Source organism: Dasypus novemcinctus, chromosome 1 (assembly GCF_030445035.2).
Source record: "Dasypus novemcinctus isolate mDasNov1 chromosome 1, mDasNov1.1.hap2, whole genome shotgun sequence".
Lineage (NCBI taxonomy): Eukaryota > Metazoa > Chordata > Mammalia > Cingulata > Dasypodidae > Dasypus > Dasypus novemcinctus.
Genome location: NC_080673.1, coordinates 207,804,192 through 207,822,187, shown reverse-complemented (window position 1 = coordinate 207,822,187; position 17,996 = coordinate 207,804,192). Strand labels below are relative to the sequence as shown.

The 17,996-nt window shown below is 50.0% G+C and overlaps 1 protein-coding gene across 3 annotated transcripts in view; it reads right to left on the bottom strand.

The window, feature by feature from the left end:
- Positions 1 to 17,996, bottom strand: part of LETM1 (leucine zipper and EF-hand containing transmembrane protein 1) — a 64,814-nt gene that overhangs the window by 24,681 nt on the left and 22,137 nt on the right. For all 3 annotated transcript variants that reach the window (XM_071217581.1, XM_058301568.1, XM_058301570.2), the window contains exons 3-6: positions 8,010 to 8,460; positions 3,778 to 3,921; positions 3,067 to 3,204; positions 1,434 to 1,637 (exon numbers count right to left, since the gene is read on the bottom strand). In XM_071217581.1, coding sequence (XP_071073682.1) covers positions 1,434 to 1,637; positions 3,067 to 3,204; positions 3,778 to 3,921; positions 8,010 to 8,063 — 540 coding nt within the window. In that variant the 5' untranslated portion in view covers positions 8,064 to 8,460. The remainder of the gene's footprint in view (positions 1 to 1,433; positions 1,638 to 3,066; positions 3,205 to 3,777; positions 3,922 to 8,009; positions 8,461 to 17,996) is intronic.

Sequence of the window (17,996 nt, the reverse complement as noted above, 5' to 3'; positions counted from 1 at the left end):
GAAGTGGCCACCACCAGGAGCTGGGAAGCTCGCCGTGCACGCCCAGGCTCCCCAGTTTTAAACTGTCAGACCAACACCCAGGACACAAGGGCGCTAACTCAGGTTAGTGGGGCCCTCATCAGGTGTCGACAGAGCATTTCCACCTCTGATTCTTCCACAGAAAAGTGCTCCTGGGAAAGCGCCACCGCTCGCAGCCAGGGGCGCCCGGCCGGCCGAGGCGGGAGGTGCCAGGGGCTCCTCTGGGAGGGGCTCTGCAGGAGGCCGAGCCGGGTTTTGACCTCCTACTCTTTGACCCAATTCGTAGTCACCATTTTTAAGGAAATTATCAAAGATCTGGGGCAAAAATTCATGCTAAAAGATTAATGGTAAAAATGAGCTAAAGGGGGAGTGGACATGGCTCCACCAGTTGAGCACCCTCTTCCCACATGGAAGGTCCTGGGTTTGGTTCCCGGTGCCTGCTGAAAACAAACAAAAAAAGCAAACAACAAGCAAATGAAAATAATTTTTAAAAATTCAGGGGAACTAATGTGGCTCAGTGGTTAAGCGCTAGCTTCCCACATATGAGGTCCCAGGTTCGATCCCCAGCCCCGATACCTCAGAAGAAAAAACAGCTACAGAAATGATTCATTCATGTGATGAAATGGCAGGTGACCATTAAAAGGTGATTTTCTGGAAGTGGATGTAGCTCAACTGATACAGCGTCCGCCTACCATATGGAGGGTCCAAGGTTCGATACCCAAGGCCTCCAGACCTGTGTGGCGAGCTGCCCATGCACAGTGCTGCTGTGCACAAGGAGTGCCGTGCTACGCGGGGGCACCCCCACGTAGGGGTGCCCCATGTGCACGGAATGCGCCACGTGAGGAGAGCCGCCCAGCGTGAAAAAAAGTTCAGTCTGCCCAGGAGTGGTGCCACACACATGGAGAGCTAATGCAGTAAGATGACACAACAAAAAAAGAGATGCAGTTTCTCACTGCTGCCTGACAATGCAAGCAGACACAGAACACACAGAGAATGGATACAGAGAGCAAACAACTGGCGGGGAGGGTGAGTGGAGAGAAATAAATAAAATAAATCTTTAAAAAAAAAAAGGTGATTTTTCTACGAGTATTTACGGACACGGGAGGACTTCATAACTGTGTGCCAAGGGAAAATCTTACGGGCTGTGATTCCATACCTACTGCTACAGACACACAAACGCACATGAGCATGCACGCCCAAAGACATGCGCACAAGTACACACACGTCATGCTCACACACGTGCATAGACACACACCATTCTCACACGACACACCATGTCCACACACTTGCACGCGTACACACCATGCTCACACACGCACACACGGGCGGTCTGTGTGCACACAGAGCATGGACGGCAGTGGTTCTGTTCCCGAACCCCGGCGTGCACGCGGCGCACGCGGGCAGAGGGGGCTCACCCTGTCGTCGGCCTTGATGGATCGCAGCCTCATGATGAGCTGGAAGCGCAGGAAGTTGTTGGTGCCGATGGACTGCAGCTCAAGCAGTTTGCACAGCGCCACCAGCTGCTGCCGCGTGAGGTTGTCCAGGGTCAGCTCGTCCTCAAAAAGCTTGGAGAAGCGCATGATCTCCTCGTTGCTGGGCCTTTCCCCGGTCTCCCGGATCTGCAAAGCAGCCGGAGGGTCACCCGCGGGCATTCTGGGGTCAAACACCTAAAGTGACAGCAGCTCCCGAACACCTCAGAGTGCGGTGGCCCCAACTCGATCCCACCAGGGCTGGCTCAGAGGTCCCAGCCCTGGGAGCCTCGTGCTGGATGTCTGCCCTCTTACCTGCGCTGCTACAGGGCATGCACCCCACTCACCCCCAGGCGCTAACCACTGACCGGGCAGGGACAATGGAGGGGGGTGGGGAGGCTGGAAGGGCGGTGGGGAGGATGGGGGTGTGGGGAGGGTGGGGGTGGGGAGGAGGGACCCTAACCGTCCTGGTCCTGTCGACCCAGTGGCCCAGGGTCCCGGCAGACAACAGCAGGGGACCCACCTGACCTGGTGCCCTTCCCCAGGAGCCCCAGCCAGGTCACGGCCCACCCAGGCCAGGCCCCACAGCCCACCGGCGCCAAGGCCACCAGGGTGCTTGGGAAAGGGGCCTCGTGCGCCTCTGGGGGGTCGCCACGCACAGCCGAGCACGGGCCTCCTTCTGGGGCCATGGCGAAAACTCAGCCCCTCCTGCTGCACAACAGCCCCTCCAGGCTCAGCCCCCCAGTTCCTGCCCCACCTGACCTGATGGGCTAAGACACCCCCACCTCCCGATCCTCTGCTGACTGCTGCTGCCTGACCTTTGCCCTCCCCATGCCCCCAAATTGCCCCTGAGGACTGGCCGCCTCCTGTCCTGGTGCCTCCGGCAGCTCTCCAAACCCCAGGTGGGCGCCCCCCGCCGGCTGCCCTGCGTGGCCGCTGTCCTTGGGCAGCTCTCAGCGCCCACGGCCGCAGCCGCGTGGACCCTGCTTCTCTTCCAGGCCCTCACGCCGTCCTCCCCACCCTCCCCAACCTCCCCACCCCCTCCATCCTCCCCCGACGCCGACCTCCAACAAGCCAGACCAGGAGCGTGCCGGCTTCGGCCCCGACACCCTGCTCTGTCGTGCAGGCCACTGGCCGCTGGCCCTGCTCTGGACTCCTCGGCTGCAGGTGTTCCTGGCTCTAGAAAGCAGCCCCACACACCCTGGCTGCCCCCGCTTGTCCTCACAGCCCCAGGCCCTCCCGCCCGGTCCTGCCCCTCACCCAGGCCTCGGGAGGGGCTTTGTGGGGCTGCCCACGGCCGCCCACCCACGGCTGCCCCAGGCCCCTCGGGTGGGCTCTGGTCTCGAGGCTGCAGCCCCAGCCACGCGGCAAGTGCCCCAGGTCTCAGGGCCCTGGTCCGCCGAGCTCTGCCCGCCCCCGGCACTGGGGCCTGGGACCCCCGACTGCGGGGCCATCTCGCTGCAGACGCGGGCAGGCGGCTCGTGACAGGCCAGGCCTCCCGGCCGCTCCTCCCGGGTCTCCCTGTCTGCTGAGGACCCCCAGCCCGCCCGAGGCACCCGGGGGCTCGGTGGCACAGCACCTTCTGGAAGAACGCCGAGAAGTCCTTGGTGGCATTCCCTTTGGCGGCTTTGTTCTTCAAGGCCATCTCCTCAATGGTGTCCTGAAGGAACTTGGCCAGCTCCAGCTTGACCCGCAGCTCCTTCTTCATCTTCTCCTCCTGCAGGGCGAGGACCGTGCTACTCCCCAGGCCCACCCGCCCCGCCCTGCCGGGGCCCTCCCAGCTGCACCCACGTCCCGCCCTCGGGCCACCAGACCACGTCCAGGGTGGTGGCTTCAGCTCCTGACTGCCACCCTGAGTAGGAAGCACCCTGCACGCCTCAAGGCAGCGCGCATGTGCTGCGCACACACATCACCCAGGGCGACGGGGCCTCTCCCTGGAGAGGGTGTGCGGGGCTTCCTACTTCTCGGCCTCACGGGACATCTGCGTGTCCCCAGCCCAGCTGCTGGCAGACGCTTCCCGTAAAGGGGCAGAGCAGGGACGGGGGCTCTGACCAGGGGTCTGCCCCAGGCCCTCCCATGCTGCCACAGCCCCCCACCCACGCCAGGCAGACGCCCCCGCCCGCCCACGGTGCTCAGCTGTGCTTCCAAAACCCTGCCCTCGAGAGCCTGCTCGGGGCCATCTGAGAAGGAAGAGTCAGAAAGCCAGGCTCAAGCCACCAGGGCAGCTCACGGCCCGACAGCCGGGCCGGGCCAGCAGACAAGGAGCCGCCTGGCGCCCGGCCACCCGCACCTTGACGGACTGGGTCTCAAACGTGGACGGCAGCATGTTGGGGAAGAGCTTCACGGCGACCGGAAGCAGGAACTCCATGAACGGCACCACGACGAAGACCAGGAACGGCACCAGGCGGAAGAGGTCGGCACAGATGCGGAGAAACTGGGGGGCAAGGCCGTCAGTGCGCAGCAGTGAGAGGGGCCGCATGCACCCACAAGCTCTGCTCAGAGAGCAGCGCTGGCCGTGCACCTCTCTGGTTACTGGTTAAGAGGATTAGATTTAAGACTAGAATACAAAGCAATAAACTTTTGAAATTCCTTATCAAAATTCCAGCAGGGAGTGGACGTAGCTCACGTGGTTGAGTGCTTGCTTCCCATGTACAAAGTCCCAGGTTTGATCCCTAGTACCTACTTAAAAAAGAAGAAATTTACAGCAGATTGCTCTGTGGAATTGGAAAGAGTCATCCTCAAATTCACAAGAAAGCATACGGGGCCGAAGCAGCCAGTCACCTTGAAGAGAGGAACGAAGCCCGTGGCCTCACTTCTCCCAACTTCAAACTACACGCAAAGCCACAGTCCCTCCATCAGCGTGATGCTGGGTAAGGACAGACACACAGACCAACGAGCCAGAGCTGAGAACTCAGAAATACACACACATGTCTGTGACCAACTGGTGACAAGGCCAGTCCATGAGGAGAGAGAAGTCTCTGTAACAGAAGGTGCTAGGAAAACTGGAAACCCACACGCGAAACAAAGAAGAGAGACTTCCTCACACCAGATGCAAAAATCAACTCAAAATGGGCCAAAGACCTAAATGTAAGAGCCAGCACCAGACAAGCCTTAGAAGGTAACAGGGGAAGCACCAGGACCCTGGGATTGGCCATGGGTTCTTAAACATTACACCAAAGCACAAGCAACAAAAGAAACAAGAATTTCAACAAAATTCAACTCTTCCAGAAAGTGAAAAGACAAAACTATAGGAGAAAATAGTTGCAAATAAATATATGATAGGGTTTAATTTCCAAAATATAAAAAGAACTGCTACAATCCAACAACAAAGAGACAAACAACCCAATTTAAAAATGGGCAAAGGACTTGAGCAGATATTTCTCCAAAGACACAGAAACAGCTAATAAGCATATAGGAAAAGATGTTCAACATCATTAGCCGTTAGGGAAATACAAATGAAGAGCACATTGAGAAACTACTTCACACCCACGAGGAGGGCTAGTATTAGAAAAACGGGAAAAGAAAATTGAAAGCATGGACTCAGACAGACGTTGACACCTGTGTTCACTGCAGCATATTAAAAAATCACCAAAAGGGGATGCAGTGCAAGTGCCCATCAATGGATGAATGGATAAACAGAAGCCGGTCTATCCATACAATGGACTATTACTCACCCATGAAAAATGAACGAAGTTCTAGGACACATTACCACATGGACAAACCCTGAAGAGATCATGGTGGGCGAAATAAGCCAGACTCAAAAGGGCAGACACTGAATGATTCCACTTACATGAAATATCTAGAATAAGCCAATTCACAGGGGCTGAAGTCAGAATAGAGGTGTCCAGGGGCCGTGGGGGAGCAGGGAGTGGGAGGGGGAGGCGTTGCATCGTGGGGCGGCAGGGTAGGGAGAAGAGCTGGTGATGGTGGTGGAGGCAGCACACAGGAAAGGGGACGAAAAGCACTGCATTCTGTATGTGGATGTGGTTAAAGGGGAATGTGAGGTTGTAAATACGTCATTTGAACAAAAGTTTAAAAAAAAAAAAGAAAGAAATGCAACTGTATAACCCAAACTGTGATTCCTAAGTTAAACCATGGACTACAGTTAACAAGACAATTATAAAAAAGTATGCTCATCAATTGTAACAAACGTATCACACCGCAAGGTGCTAATAATAGGGTGGTCTAGGTGAATCTGTATTTTAGGCATGATTGTTATGTAAACCCACAACTTCTTTAGTTAAATAAATAAATAAATAAATAAAGCAAGCTAGAGTAGCCATATTATCAGACAAAATAGAATTTAAGTCAGAAAAACTTACAAAACACAAAGAAGGCATCATATACTGATAAAAGGTTCAAGCCAGCAGGAAGATACAACACGCCTCCCAGAGGCCAAAGGCCACGACAGGAACACTGACAGAACTGGAGGGAGAAGCCGTGCAGTCAGAGCTGGAGGCTTGGTGCCCCTCTTTCAGTAACGGGAAGAACGGGAAGAACACCTGTGCAGACAGCCAGCGAGGAAGTCAGTCGGGAAACGCAGGCCTTGAGCAGCCCCGTCGGCCAAGCAGCCCGAGGGACACACGCAGAACACTCATCTTTCTCAAGTGCCACAGAATATTTTCCAGGCTAGACCATGTTAGGCCACAAATCACACTTAAAATGAAAACACAGCATATCAAACTTACAGGATGTAGCAAAGGCAGTGCTTGGAAGAAAACTGAAAGCTCTAAATGTTTACATTAAATAGGAAGAAAGATCACTAATCAATAACCTAATTTCACACATAAGGAAATTAGAAGAGAAGCAAATTAAACCCAGAGTTAGCAGAAGGAAGAAAATCATATAGAATAGAAGAGAAATAAAAGAAATAGAAAATATAGAACAGTAGAGAGAACCAACAAAATCAAAAGTTTTTTTAAAAAACATAAATAAAATTGACAAACCTTTAGCCATACTGACAAAAAGAGAGGACCCAGCTAAAACCAGGAATGAAAGTGAAGATAAGACTTCTGACCTTACAGAAATAAAAAAGATTATAAGAGAGTACTATGGACAGTTATGTGCCAAAAAATTAGAAAACCTGGAGAAATGGGCATATTTCTTAAAACACACAAATTGTATAATCTGATGCAAAAAGAAATAGAAAATCTCAACAGACCAATAACTGGTAAAAAAAAAATGGGATCAGTAATTAAAAACCTCCCTTCAACAAAGAAATCACTGCTGAGCTCTACCAAAGTTTTAAAGATGATTTAACACCAGTCCTTCTCAAACTCTTCCAAAAAAACCTGTTTTACTTCCTAACTCATTCTTTGGGCCAGCATTCTGATACCAAAGCCAAAAAAATCAACACAGGAAAAGAAAATTATAGACCAATATCTCTTATGAATCTAGATGCAAAAATCCCCAAGAAAATACTGGCAAACTGAATCCAACAGTACATTACCAGATTATATACCATGTCCAAGCAGAATTTACTCTAGGAAGGCAAGGATGGTTCAATATAAGAAAATCAATCAACATAAAACATATAAATGGAATGAAGGAAAAAACTATGTGATTATCTCATTTGATGCAGAACAGGCACTGGACAAAACCCAACATCCTTTAATGATAAAAACGCTCATAAAAGTAGGAGGAGGAAGGAACTTTCTCAATATGATAAAGGGCCTTTATGAAATCCCACAGCAGACTGAAAGCTTTCCTGCAAAGACTGGGAATGAGGCAAGTATGACGGCTCACTACTGTTACTTAACACTGTCCTGGAAGTTCTAACAAGATCAGTCAGGAAAGAGAAAAAAAGAAAAGGCACCCGAATTCGAAAGGAAGAGTTCAAATTACCCCAATTTGCAGGTGACAGCTGTACAAACAGAAAATCCCAAAGAAGCCACAAGAAAACTACCAGAACTAAGAAATTCAGCAAAGCGGCAAGGTACAAGACAAGCACACACAAACTACTGGGTGTCTATGCACCAGTAAAGAACAGTCTGAAAAGGAAATCAAGAACTTTGCTCCTGGGAGTGGAGGTGGCTCAAATGGCTGAGCTCCTGCCTCCCACATGGGAGGTCCCAGGTTTGGTTTCCAGTGCCTCTTGAAAAAAATTGAAACAAACAACAAGCAAGACAAAATTTAAAAACCAACTCCGGGGAGACAATGTGGCTCAGTGGTTGAGCACTGGCTTCCCATACATGAGGTCCTGGGTTCATCTGCTGACCCTGGCACCTCAAAAAACTAAAACTAAAACTAAAAAAGACACCTCGCTCCTTTTGTTCACCCGCTGGTCTGCTGCCAGACGCTGGGCTGCTCCCACCTCTCGGTGGGTGGCCGGCGCCACTGTGAGCACTGGGGCGCAGAGGCTGCCCGGCTCCTGCTGTGGGTTATTCTGGGCGTCCGCCTAGCAGCAGGTGGCCAGGCCATAGGGCAGCTCTCAGTTTCGTTTTCTGAGAATCCGGCAAGCTCTCCCAGCAGTTCACCTTCACACACTCAAGTCTAACCTTCTGAACCATCTCCTCAGTTTACCTGCCTGCGCTCCCTGCGCGTCAGTGTGTGGCCGTTGAGGATGCGCCAGAGCATGCGCGCGGCGATCTTGGTGTCGATCCAGAGCAGGCGGAAGCCGTGGTAGTAGTGCTTCAGCTCGTCCAGGACCCTCTGCCCGAGGGACCTCTTTGCCGGCACCTCCACGGCGGGACTGTACACGGGGCCGCCCTCCTCCAGCTTCTTGTTCTTGTCCTTCAACGACTTGAGGGACTTCTCCACAACGGAGTCGTCGCAGAGGGCGCGTGACGAGTGCCAGCCGCGCACGGACAGGCACTGTGGTCCCGGGAGAGCCCAGCCCGCCGGGCCTGGGGCCCATGGCGTCCTCGCTAACGGGCGTGTGCGCGCAGGCCTCGCAGTCCAGCAGCTGAGAGGGTCGTTTCTGAGGGAACGGGAGACAGGGCGGAGCAGAGCGCAGCAGCCAAACCGAACACTCCTGCAGGAAGAACAGAGGGACGGGCAGTGAGAGCCCACACAGGGCTTCCGACTCGAGACCAGCACACCACACCCGGGCCTCCATGGCCGCCGCCCCCCCCCAGCAGGGCCTGGGAGGCTGCACCCCCAGCCAGAGGCCCACCCTGCAAGGGCCTAACTCCCGCAGGGTCAGCACCTTGCCTCAACATCAGCCCTTCCCACTGGTCCTCGAAAAGCCCGGCACTGGCGAAAAGCCAAGTGTTTCACAACTGCCTTTAAGGTGGAACTGGGTCCCCCCAAAAGGCCCGGTAGAGCAGCAGATGTAGCTCAGCGGCTGAGCGCCTGCTTCCCAGGTACAGGGTCCCAGGTTTGATCCCGGGTACCTCCTAAAAACAAACGACTAAACCACTCTCACTGGGGAGCGGACGGAGCTCCGTGGCTGAGTGCCTGCTTCCTGTGTTCAAGGTCCAGGATTCATTCCCCAGTCCCTCCTAAAGAAAGAAGAGACGCGTCGGGCCCTGACCCTGGTCCCATGAGCACCGTCTTCCTTGGAAAGGGGCCCTGGGAGGGCAGTGCGCTGAGAGAGGCTGCTGTCCTCGTGAGGAGCATGGACACATGTGCAGAACAGAGAGGGGCACGGCGTCGCGGCCAGGGCCAAAAGCCCGAGGCACAGAAGGCTTCTCCCCCACAGCTGCAGTGGGAGTCCAGCCCCCGGTGCCCTGGACTTGGGACGGGGCCTCCAGCCTGCGGGGACATGATTCTGCTGCAGGAGCCCCTGGCGAGGCAGCCACAGGAAGCTCAGCCTTCCACTGGCCCTTCCAGGAAGCCGGTCTCTGGACCCCTCTTTCTGAATGCCACTAAACTAGCCACGTGGTGCTCAGGCACAGGGGTGCAGTGGGCTGGGGGCCCGCAGGCCGGAGGCCAGCACAGTCCTCACAGGGTCCCAGTGCAGGTACGTCAGAAAGCATCCGGGCCCCACAGGCTGGAGACATGGGGCTCCTCGACTCGGGCCAGCAAGTTTGCTGAGAAAACCTCCTGTCCTGGCTGTAGGGGCCGCACTGAAACGGGGACACTGATCGTGGGAGAGCCCAGGTGGGCAGAGACGCATTCCGACGGGGCACTGGCAGGGAACACATCCTGCCCAGGCGCCTGCACGTGGCAGGATGGCCCACGCCAGTGGCAGAGCCAGACTCACAGGGAGCGCACAGCTTCTGCTAGCAAGGTGAGCCGATCCCACGCCAGCCTCTCTTTGGCCCCCAGTCCCACTCGGGGGGACACAATCACGATGGCAGAAACTGCCTTGGGGTTTCATCACCAACACACACATAGAAGTTGTGAACAACTAGCAAGAACTGCAGGAACAACTTTCTAAATCCAGAAAACTGGTAAAGGAGGAGCGAGTCAGTGTGCAAACAGTGCAAATCGCTGGTTCCTGCTCCAGAGGACAGAGGGAGCCTCGTGCAGCACTGGGAGGACGTACTTCGGGCCCCTGTGTCCGAGGCGGCCTGAGGGACCTGCCCTGTGCACACAAGGCACTGCCCTGGGGGACAGCCGTTGAGTGGCCGCCTGGGGAAGAGGAGGCCGGCTCCAGGACCCTCAGGGCAGTGCAGTGCCCCAAAGAAACTGGTTCCCAGGGAGGGGGGACGCTAGGACCCAGGTGAGTCAGGCAGCTCCCAGGGCCACACCTGCCTGCCCAGGTGAGCCTGGAAAGGACCAGGGAGGCCCGAGGCTGTGGACCGGAGCAGATCGCGGAACTCATAGCACAGAAGGAGAGCAGTGCCCAGGCCCACCTGCCAAGACGAGGAAGGCGCTGTCTGTTCACTCCTTCTCTTTCGTTGTTGCTGGCTCCTGGCGTTCAAGGAAAACTCTCCTTAACACTAGCCGGACACAAGCTTAAGGAACAGGTGACTTAGAGTCTAAATTCTAACCCGTGTTTTAACCAATGGTCACCAAACATACAAAGAAACAGGCAGACAGCCCAAGCGAAAGAGAACATAAAAGCATTAGAAAACATCAATGAGGAGAACTACAGCTAGGACGTACTAGACAAAGACTTTTTAGAAAATGGCCCTAAATATGTTCAAAGAGCTAAAAAAATATATATATATGGACAAAGAACTAAAGGAAATGAGGAAAATGACAGAGGAAGACAAAGAGAACATCAGAACAGAGATAGAAATTATGAAAAGAAACCAAACAGAGCTGAGGACCACAGTAACAGAACTCTAAATTGCCTAGAGAAGGGAAGCGGACTTGGCCCAGTGGTTAGGGCGTCCATCTAACACATGGGAGGTCTGCGGTTCAAACCCCGGGCCTCCTTGATCCATGTGAAGCTGGCCCATGCACAGTGCTAATGCGTGCTAGGAGTGCCCTGCCACACAGGGGTGTCCCCGTGTAGGGGAGCCCCACGCACAAGGAGTGCGCCCCTTAAGGAGAGCCGCCCAGCGCGAAACTAAGTGCAGCCTGCCCAGGAATGGCACCGCACACACGGAGAGCTGACACAACAAGATGACTCAAGGAAAAGAAACACAGATTCCCGTGCCGCTGACAACAACAGAAGCGGACAAAGAAAAATACGTAGCAAAAAGACACAGAGAACAGGCAACTGGGGTGGGGTGAGGTGTGGAGGGGCGGGGAAGGGGAAAGAAATAAATAAATAAATCTTTAAAATAAATAAATAGCCTAGAGAAGACTTCTGGGAAGGCAGGCAGGGCTCAACTCTCATGAAAACAAGGGAGGAAGGCTGTCCGAGGACCTGCTTTGGGGATGTGCAGACCAGGAGAGCACTGCGCACATCCAGGAGGGCGAGGGACGGGGGTGACTAGCCCCCACCCCAAGGCCACCAGCCTGGATAAAACCCCAGGGTCACTGCAGCCCGGTGAGAGGGGAACACATGTCCTCCTCCCTGGGAAGAGGGACGGTGTGGTGTTGGCAGAGAGTGGCTTCTCTTCAGTGAGACTGGCCAGCAGAGCCCACTGCGAATCGGCTCTGGGCAGACCAAAGTCAGGGCAAGTGGAGGCTGAAGGACACGCCTCCCTCTGCTGGCTGGCCAGGAAACTGCAAGGAGGAACCGCTTCTAGGACCCTGTCCTCACAACCCTTGGGTGCCATCTGCACCCACTGGTAAGGCCCTGGCCCTATTCTGATAACTTAAGCTGGACAACTTTAAAGACTTAGAATGAGCTGAACAAAAAATGAAAGATCCATGAAACAAAACCACTAGGCAGGATAGAGAAATTGACTATCAGAGTAAATGCCCCAACATATTCAGATGCCTACACATCAGCAATAATTTACAAGCCATACTAAGAAACAGGAAGAGAAGGCCCAGCCAAAGGAACAAACCAAAATCCTGAGGAGACACAGGATTCAAGACAACTAATCAATTATAATCACACAAATCTCCTACACTAATTAAAGGAATTGAAGGAAAATATGACTAAAGAGATAAAGGATATTAAGAAGATACTGGCTGAGCATAAAGAAAAATAACAGAGCTTATTGGAATGAATGACACAATGGATGAAATTAAAAATACATTAGGGAAGCAGATTTGGCTCAAGCTGAGCCTACCACATGGGAGGTCCAGGGTTCAAACCCAGAGCCTCCTGGCCTGCGTGGTGAGCTGGCCCATGCACAGTGCTGCCGTGCGCAATGAGTGCCGTGCCACGCAGAGATGCCCCCTGCATAGGGGTGCCCCACACGCAAGGAGTGCGCCCCTCAAGGACAGGTGCCCTGTACAAAAAGCGCCCACCCAGGAATGGCACCGCACACAGAGAGCTGACACAGCAAGATGACGCAACAGAAAGAGACACAGATTCCTGGTGCCACCGAGAACGCAAGCGGACACAGAGGAGCACACAGCAAATGGACACAAAAGAGAGGACAACGGAGGTGGGGGGAAGGGGAGAGAAATTTTAAAAAATACATTAGATGTATATAACAAAAGATTTGAATTTGTGGAGGAGAGAATTAATGAATTTGAGGACAGAGTGTCTGAACTTGAAAAGACAGAAAAGCAGAAACAGAAAAGAATGGAAAAAATGGAACATGGTTCCAGGGGACTGAATGACAATACAAAATGCACAAACATACACATTATCGGTATCCCAGAAAGGGAAGAGAACAGAGAAGGGGCAGAAAGAATATCTGAGGAAATAATAACCAAAAACTTCCCAACCCTTATAAAAGACATACATGTCAAAATCCAAGAAGGACAACACACCCCAAATAGGAAAAAACCGAAGACTTACCCGAGACACCGAGAATTCAGAATGAAAAATACCAGAGGTAAAGAGAGGATTCTGAAAGCAGCAAGAGAAAAACAATGTGTCACATACAAGAGAGCCTCAGTAAGACTCAGTGCCAACCTCACATCAGAAACCATGAGGCGAGAAGACAGGTATGATGTATTTAAGGTACTGAAAGAGAAAAACTGCCAGCCAAGAATTCTTTAGCCAGCAAAACTGTCCTTCATAAAGGAGGTTGAGTTCAAAGTTTTCACAGACAAAAATTGAAAGAGTATGTTACCCAAAGACCTGGTTTACAATAAATATTAAAGGGAGTGTGGCAGTTTGAAAGGAAAAGACAACAGCAAGTGACTTGGAGAAGAATGTAGAAATGAAGATTATTAGTAAGGATAACTTAAAGGATAAAAAGACAGACAATAGTAAGATATGACAATGGAAAGACAAGGAAAAAAAATGGATGAATTAAGTAATAATGCCTTCGCCACAATAACACTGCGCGTCAATGGCTTGAACTCCCCAACTGAAAGACATACACTGGGAGGTGGATGTGGCTCCAGTGACTGGGCTTGCATCTACCACATGGGAGGCCCCAGGTTCGATTCCCAGCACCTCCTGGTGAAGGCAAGCTGGCCTGTGCTGCCATGGAGAGCTAAGAGCAGACAGCAAAGGCAAACAATAGGAGGTAGGGGGTGTGGATAAATAAAAGTAAAATAAAATAAATCTTTTAAAAAAATAGACAAACAGAATGGATTAAAAAATAAGAGCCATCTATAGGACGTCTGTAAGAGACCTCAGACATAGGGACACAACCAGGTTGAAAGTCAAAGGTTGGAAAAAGATATTCCACACCAATAATTAAAAAAAAAAAAGACTGGAGTAGCAATTTTAATATCAGAAAAGATAGATTTTAAATGAAAAACTGTTATAAGGGATGTGACAGTTTGAGATCATTTAAGAGCCCCAAAAAGAGAAAGATTATGTTGTAAACTAATCCATTCCACTGTGAGAGCTGCCCTTTGATTAATTAGATTAGGGCTTTGATTCGACCATGCAGTAAGGCGTGAGTCAGGTTGAGTCTCTGCCCCCTTGGTGGGCTGATATAAATGCAAACTCACTCAAGAAGACACACCAGGAGAGAGCGAGCTTGGTCATGCTTGATCCTGGGGCTGCGGGGAGAGAGGAGCCATTGGCCTGACAGCTCATAGCTGAGACTGAGCAGCAGCTGGGTCCACGAGGCCTTAGAGGGAAGAGATACCCAGGAAGGGGAGAGCGGGCAGAGGTCTGCGACCGTCTCGCTTCAACATGTGGCAACTGACGTTGGTGAGAAGCAACCTTGAGTTGAACTCTTTAGGGCCTTGTAACTAAGCTTTTACCCCAAATAAATAACCTTTAGGAAAGCTAACAGATTTCTGGTACTTTGCATCAGCACCCCTTTGGCAGATGTGGCAGTTTGAGATTATTTATGAATTCCAAAAAGAGAGATTATGTTTGTAAACTGTTCTTTTCCTCTGGGTGTAATACCCTTTGATCGTATTACATTCAGCTGAGATGTCTTCGATTAAATTATGTTAAGATCAGGGCTTTGATTTGACAGCGTCAATAGAGTAATAACTCAGTTTGAGTCCCATTTCCTTTGTGGACTATATAAATGAACACTTAAAGGAAACACACAGAAGTAGATACACAGAGGAAGAGAGCTCCATAGACACAGCAGAGGTCCCTGGAAGAGAGACAAGCCATTCGCCTGATAGTTTACAGCTGACCTTGTGAAACAGAGCAGCTGAGCCCAGAGACAGAGATGAGTCTTACGCCAGCCTGCAGTTGAGATAGGAAGAAGCTAGACCTACAGAGCCTTAAGAGAAGGAGGATGGCTGAACCCCCCCAGACGTCGCCCCCCATCTTGCTTCAACACGTGGCAACAGAATTTGGTAAGGAAGTAACCTTGAATTGGATTCTTCAGGGCCTTAAAACTATAAGCTTTTGGGCGGGGGACTTGGCCCAGTGGTTAGGGCATCCGTCTACCACATGAGAGGTCCGCGGTTCAAACCCCGGGCCTCCTTGACCCGTGTGGAGCTGGCCCATGCGCAGCACAGCGCTGATGTGCGCAAAGACTGCTGCGCCACGCAGGGGTGTCCCCCGCATAGGGGAGCCCCACGAGCAAGGAGTGCGCCCCGTAAGGAGAGCCGCCCAGTGTGAAAGAAAGTGCGGCCTGCCCAGGAATGGTGCCGCACTCACAGAGAGCTGACACAACAAGAAGCACAACAGAAAGAAACACAGATTCCCATGCCACTGACAGCAACAGAAGCAGACAAAGACGCAGCAAATAGACACAGAGAACAGACAACCGGGGTGGGGGGGGGGAAGGGTAGAGAAATAAATGAATAAATAAATCTTTAAAAAAACAAAACAAAAACACTATAAGCTTTTATCCCAAATAAATACCCTTTATAAAAACCAACAGATATCTGGTACTTTGCATTCAGTATTCCTTTTTGGCTGACTAATACAACAGACTAAGACAAGAGATGAAGAAAGTCATTACTTATTAATAAAAGGGATAATTGACCAAGAAGAAATGAGTACAATAAATATTCATGCACCTGACCTGGGTACCCCAAGATACATGGGCAAACACTGGCAAAACTGAAGGGAGAAACAGACATCTCTACAATAATATTTGGAGACTTCAATATACCACTCTCAGCACTGGATAGAACATCTGTACAGAGGATAAGGAAACAGAGAGCTTGAATAATATGACAAATGAACTAGTCCTAACAGTCATTTATAGATCATCAAACTCTAAAGCAACAGGATATACATTCTTTTCAAGTACTCACGGATCCTTCTCCAGGATAGACCATATGTTGGGTCATAAGACAGGTCCCAATAAATTGAAAAACATTAAAATTATACAAAGCACATCGTCTGATCATAATGGAATGAAGGTGGAAATCAATAACAGGTGAAAAAGGGAAAATTCACAAATATATGGAAATTAAACAACACACAGTGGGTCAAAGAAGAAATTAAAAGATAAATCAGTAAGTATCTTGACACGAATGAAAACGAGAGCACAACATATCAAAATCTACATGATACATCAAAAGCAGTGCTGAGAGGGAAATTTATAGTCCTCAATGCTTACATTAAAAAAGAAGAAAGAACTAAAATCAAAGGCCGAACTGCACACTTCGAGGAACTAGAAAAGGAACTTTAAAGTAATCCCAAACCAAGTCAAAAGACAGAAATAATAAGATTCGTGCAAAAAAATAATCAAGAGAATCAACAAAACCAAAAGATAGACAGAATGACCAATGGAACCAAATCAAGAACTCAGAAATAGACTCTCACATCCATGGTCAAGTGATTTTTTTACAAGTTTGTCAAGTCCACCCAGCTGGTCCAGAAGAGTTTATTTGACAAATGGTGCTGCAAGAACTGGAATATCCATAGCCAAAAGAAAGAAAGAGGACCCCTACATCACATCTTATACAAAAATTAATTCAAAATGGATCAAGAACCTAAATATAAAAGCTTATAACCATAAAACTCCTAGAAGAAAATGTAGGGAAATGTCTTCAAGACCTTGTGGTAAGAGGGTGTTTCTTAAACCTTATACCCAAAGCACAGGCAACAAAAGAAAAAAATAGATAAATGGGGCCTCCTCAAATTTAAACACTTCTGTTCTTCAAAAGACTTTGTTAAGGGAAGTAGCAGTGGCTCAAACAGATGGACTCCCCCAGGGGTCTCCTTGGGAAGGCAGGCTTGCCTGCACGCCGCTGAGAGCCAACTCAGCAAGGTGACCCAACAACAACAAAAAAAGGGAGACAAGTAAAAACACAGAAGAACACATAGCGAATGGACACAGAGAGCAGACAGCAAGCAAGCCACAGGTGGAGGGGGGGATTAAAAAAAAAAAAAAAAGACTTTAAGAAAGTAAAAAGGCAGCCTGCTCAATAGGAGAAAGTATTTAGAAACCACATATCCTATAAGGGGGTGTCCTTTATGTTATATATAAAGAGATGATACAAGTCAATGATAAAAAGACCAGCAACCCAATTAGAAAATGAATAAAAGACTTAAATAGACATTTCTCCAAAGAGGAAATACAAATGGCCAAAAGGTACATGAAAAAATTGTTCAATATTACTAGCTATTAGGGAAATGCAGATCAAAAACTACAATACCATTTCATACCTCATAGAACATCCATTATTTAAAAACAGAAAATTACAAGTGCTGGAGAGGACTGGAGAAATAGGAATACCCCTTCATTGTAGGTAGGAGTGTAAAATGGTACAGCCTCTGTGGAACACAGTCTGGCAGTTCCTCAAGAAGCTGAATACAGAAACTGCTGTAAGATCCAGCAATCCCATTACTAGGAACATACTCAAGAGAACTGAAAGCAAGGACGTGAACTGACACACGATGTTCACAGTAGCATTATTCACAATTGCTAAAACATGGAAAGAGCCTAAGGGTCCACCAACTGATGAATGGATAAACAAAATGTGGTATATATAAACAATGGAGTACTATTCAGCTGTAAGAAGATGAAATCAGGATGTATATGACAACACGGAAGAACCTTGAGGATATTACGTTGAGTGAAATAAGCCAGATACAAAAGGGCAAATATCGTATGTCCTCACTAATACGAACCAAATACAATGGGTAAACTCACAGAGGTAAACTCTAGGAGATAGTTGAGATGGGAGCTGCTGCTTAATGTACATAGAAATTTTAATAAGGTTTACTGGAAAAGTATGGAAACAAAAAGTATTGGGAGTAACACATTATAGTGAGTAAAATACAATGCTGATTTATAAATGTGACTATTGCTGAAAGGGGGGAGTCTGTGGACATAAATGTCAACTGAAAGGAAACTAGAGAATAATTGAGGGAATGTATAACAGTGATTTAGGTGGTGAATGAAGATTGTGGTTAATAGTATAAATATAAGAATGTTCTTGGGAAGTAATGTGGCTCATCTGATAGAGCCTACCATATGGCCCGTGTGGTGAGCTGGCCCACATGCAGTGCTGCCACGCAAGGAGTGCCGTGCCACGCAGGAGTGCCCCCCACATATGGGTGCCCCCAACACAAGGAGCGCACCCCACAAGGAGAGCCGCCCCACGTGCCCAGGAGCCGCACACATGGAGAGCTGGATGCAGCAGATGACGCAACAAAAAGAGACACAGATTCCTGGTGCGACCTGACAAGAATGCAAGCGGACACAGAAGAACGCGCAGCAAATCAACACAAAGCGCAGACAACCAGGGACAGAAGGGAGGGAAGGGGAGAGA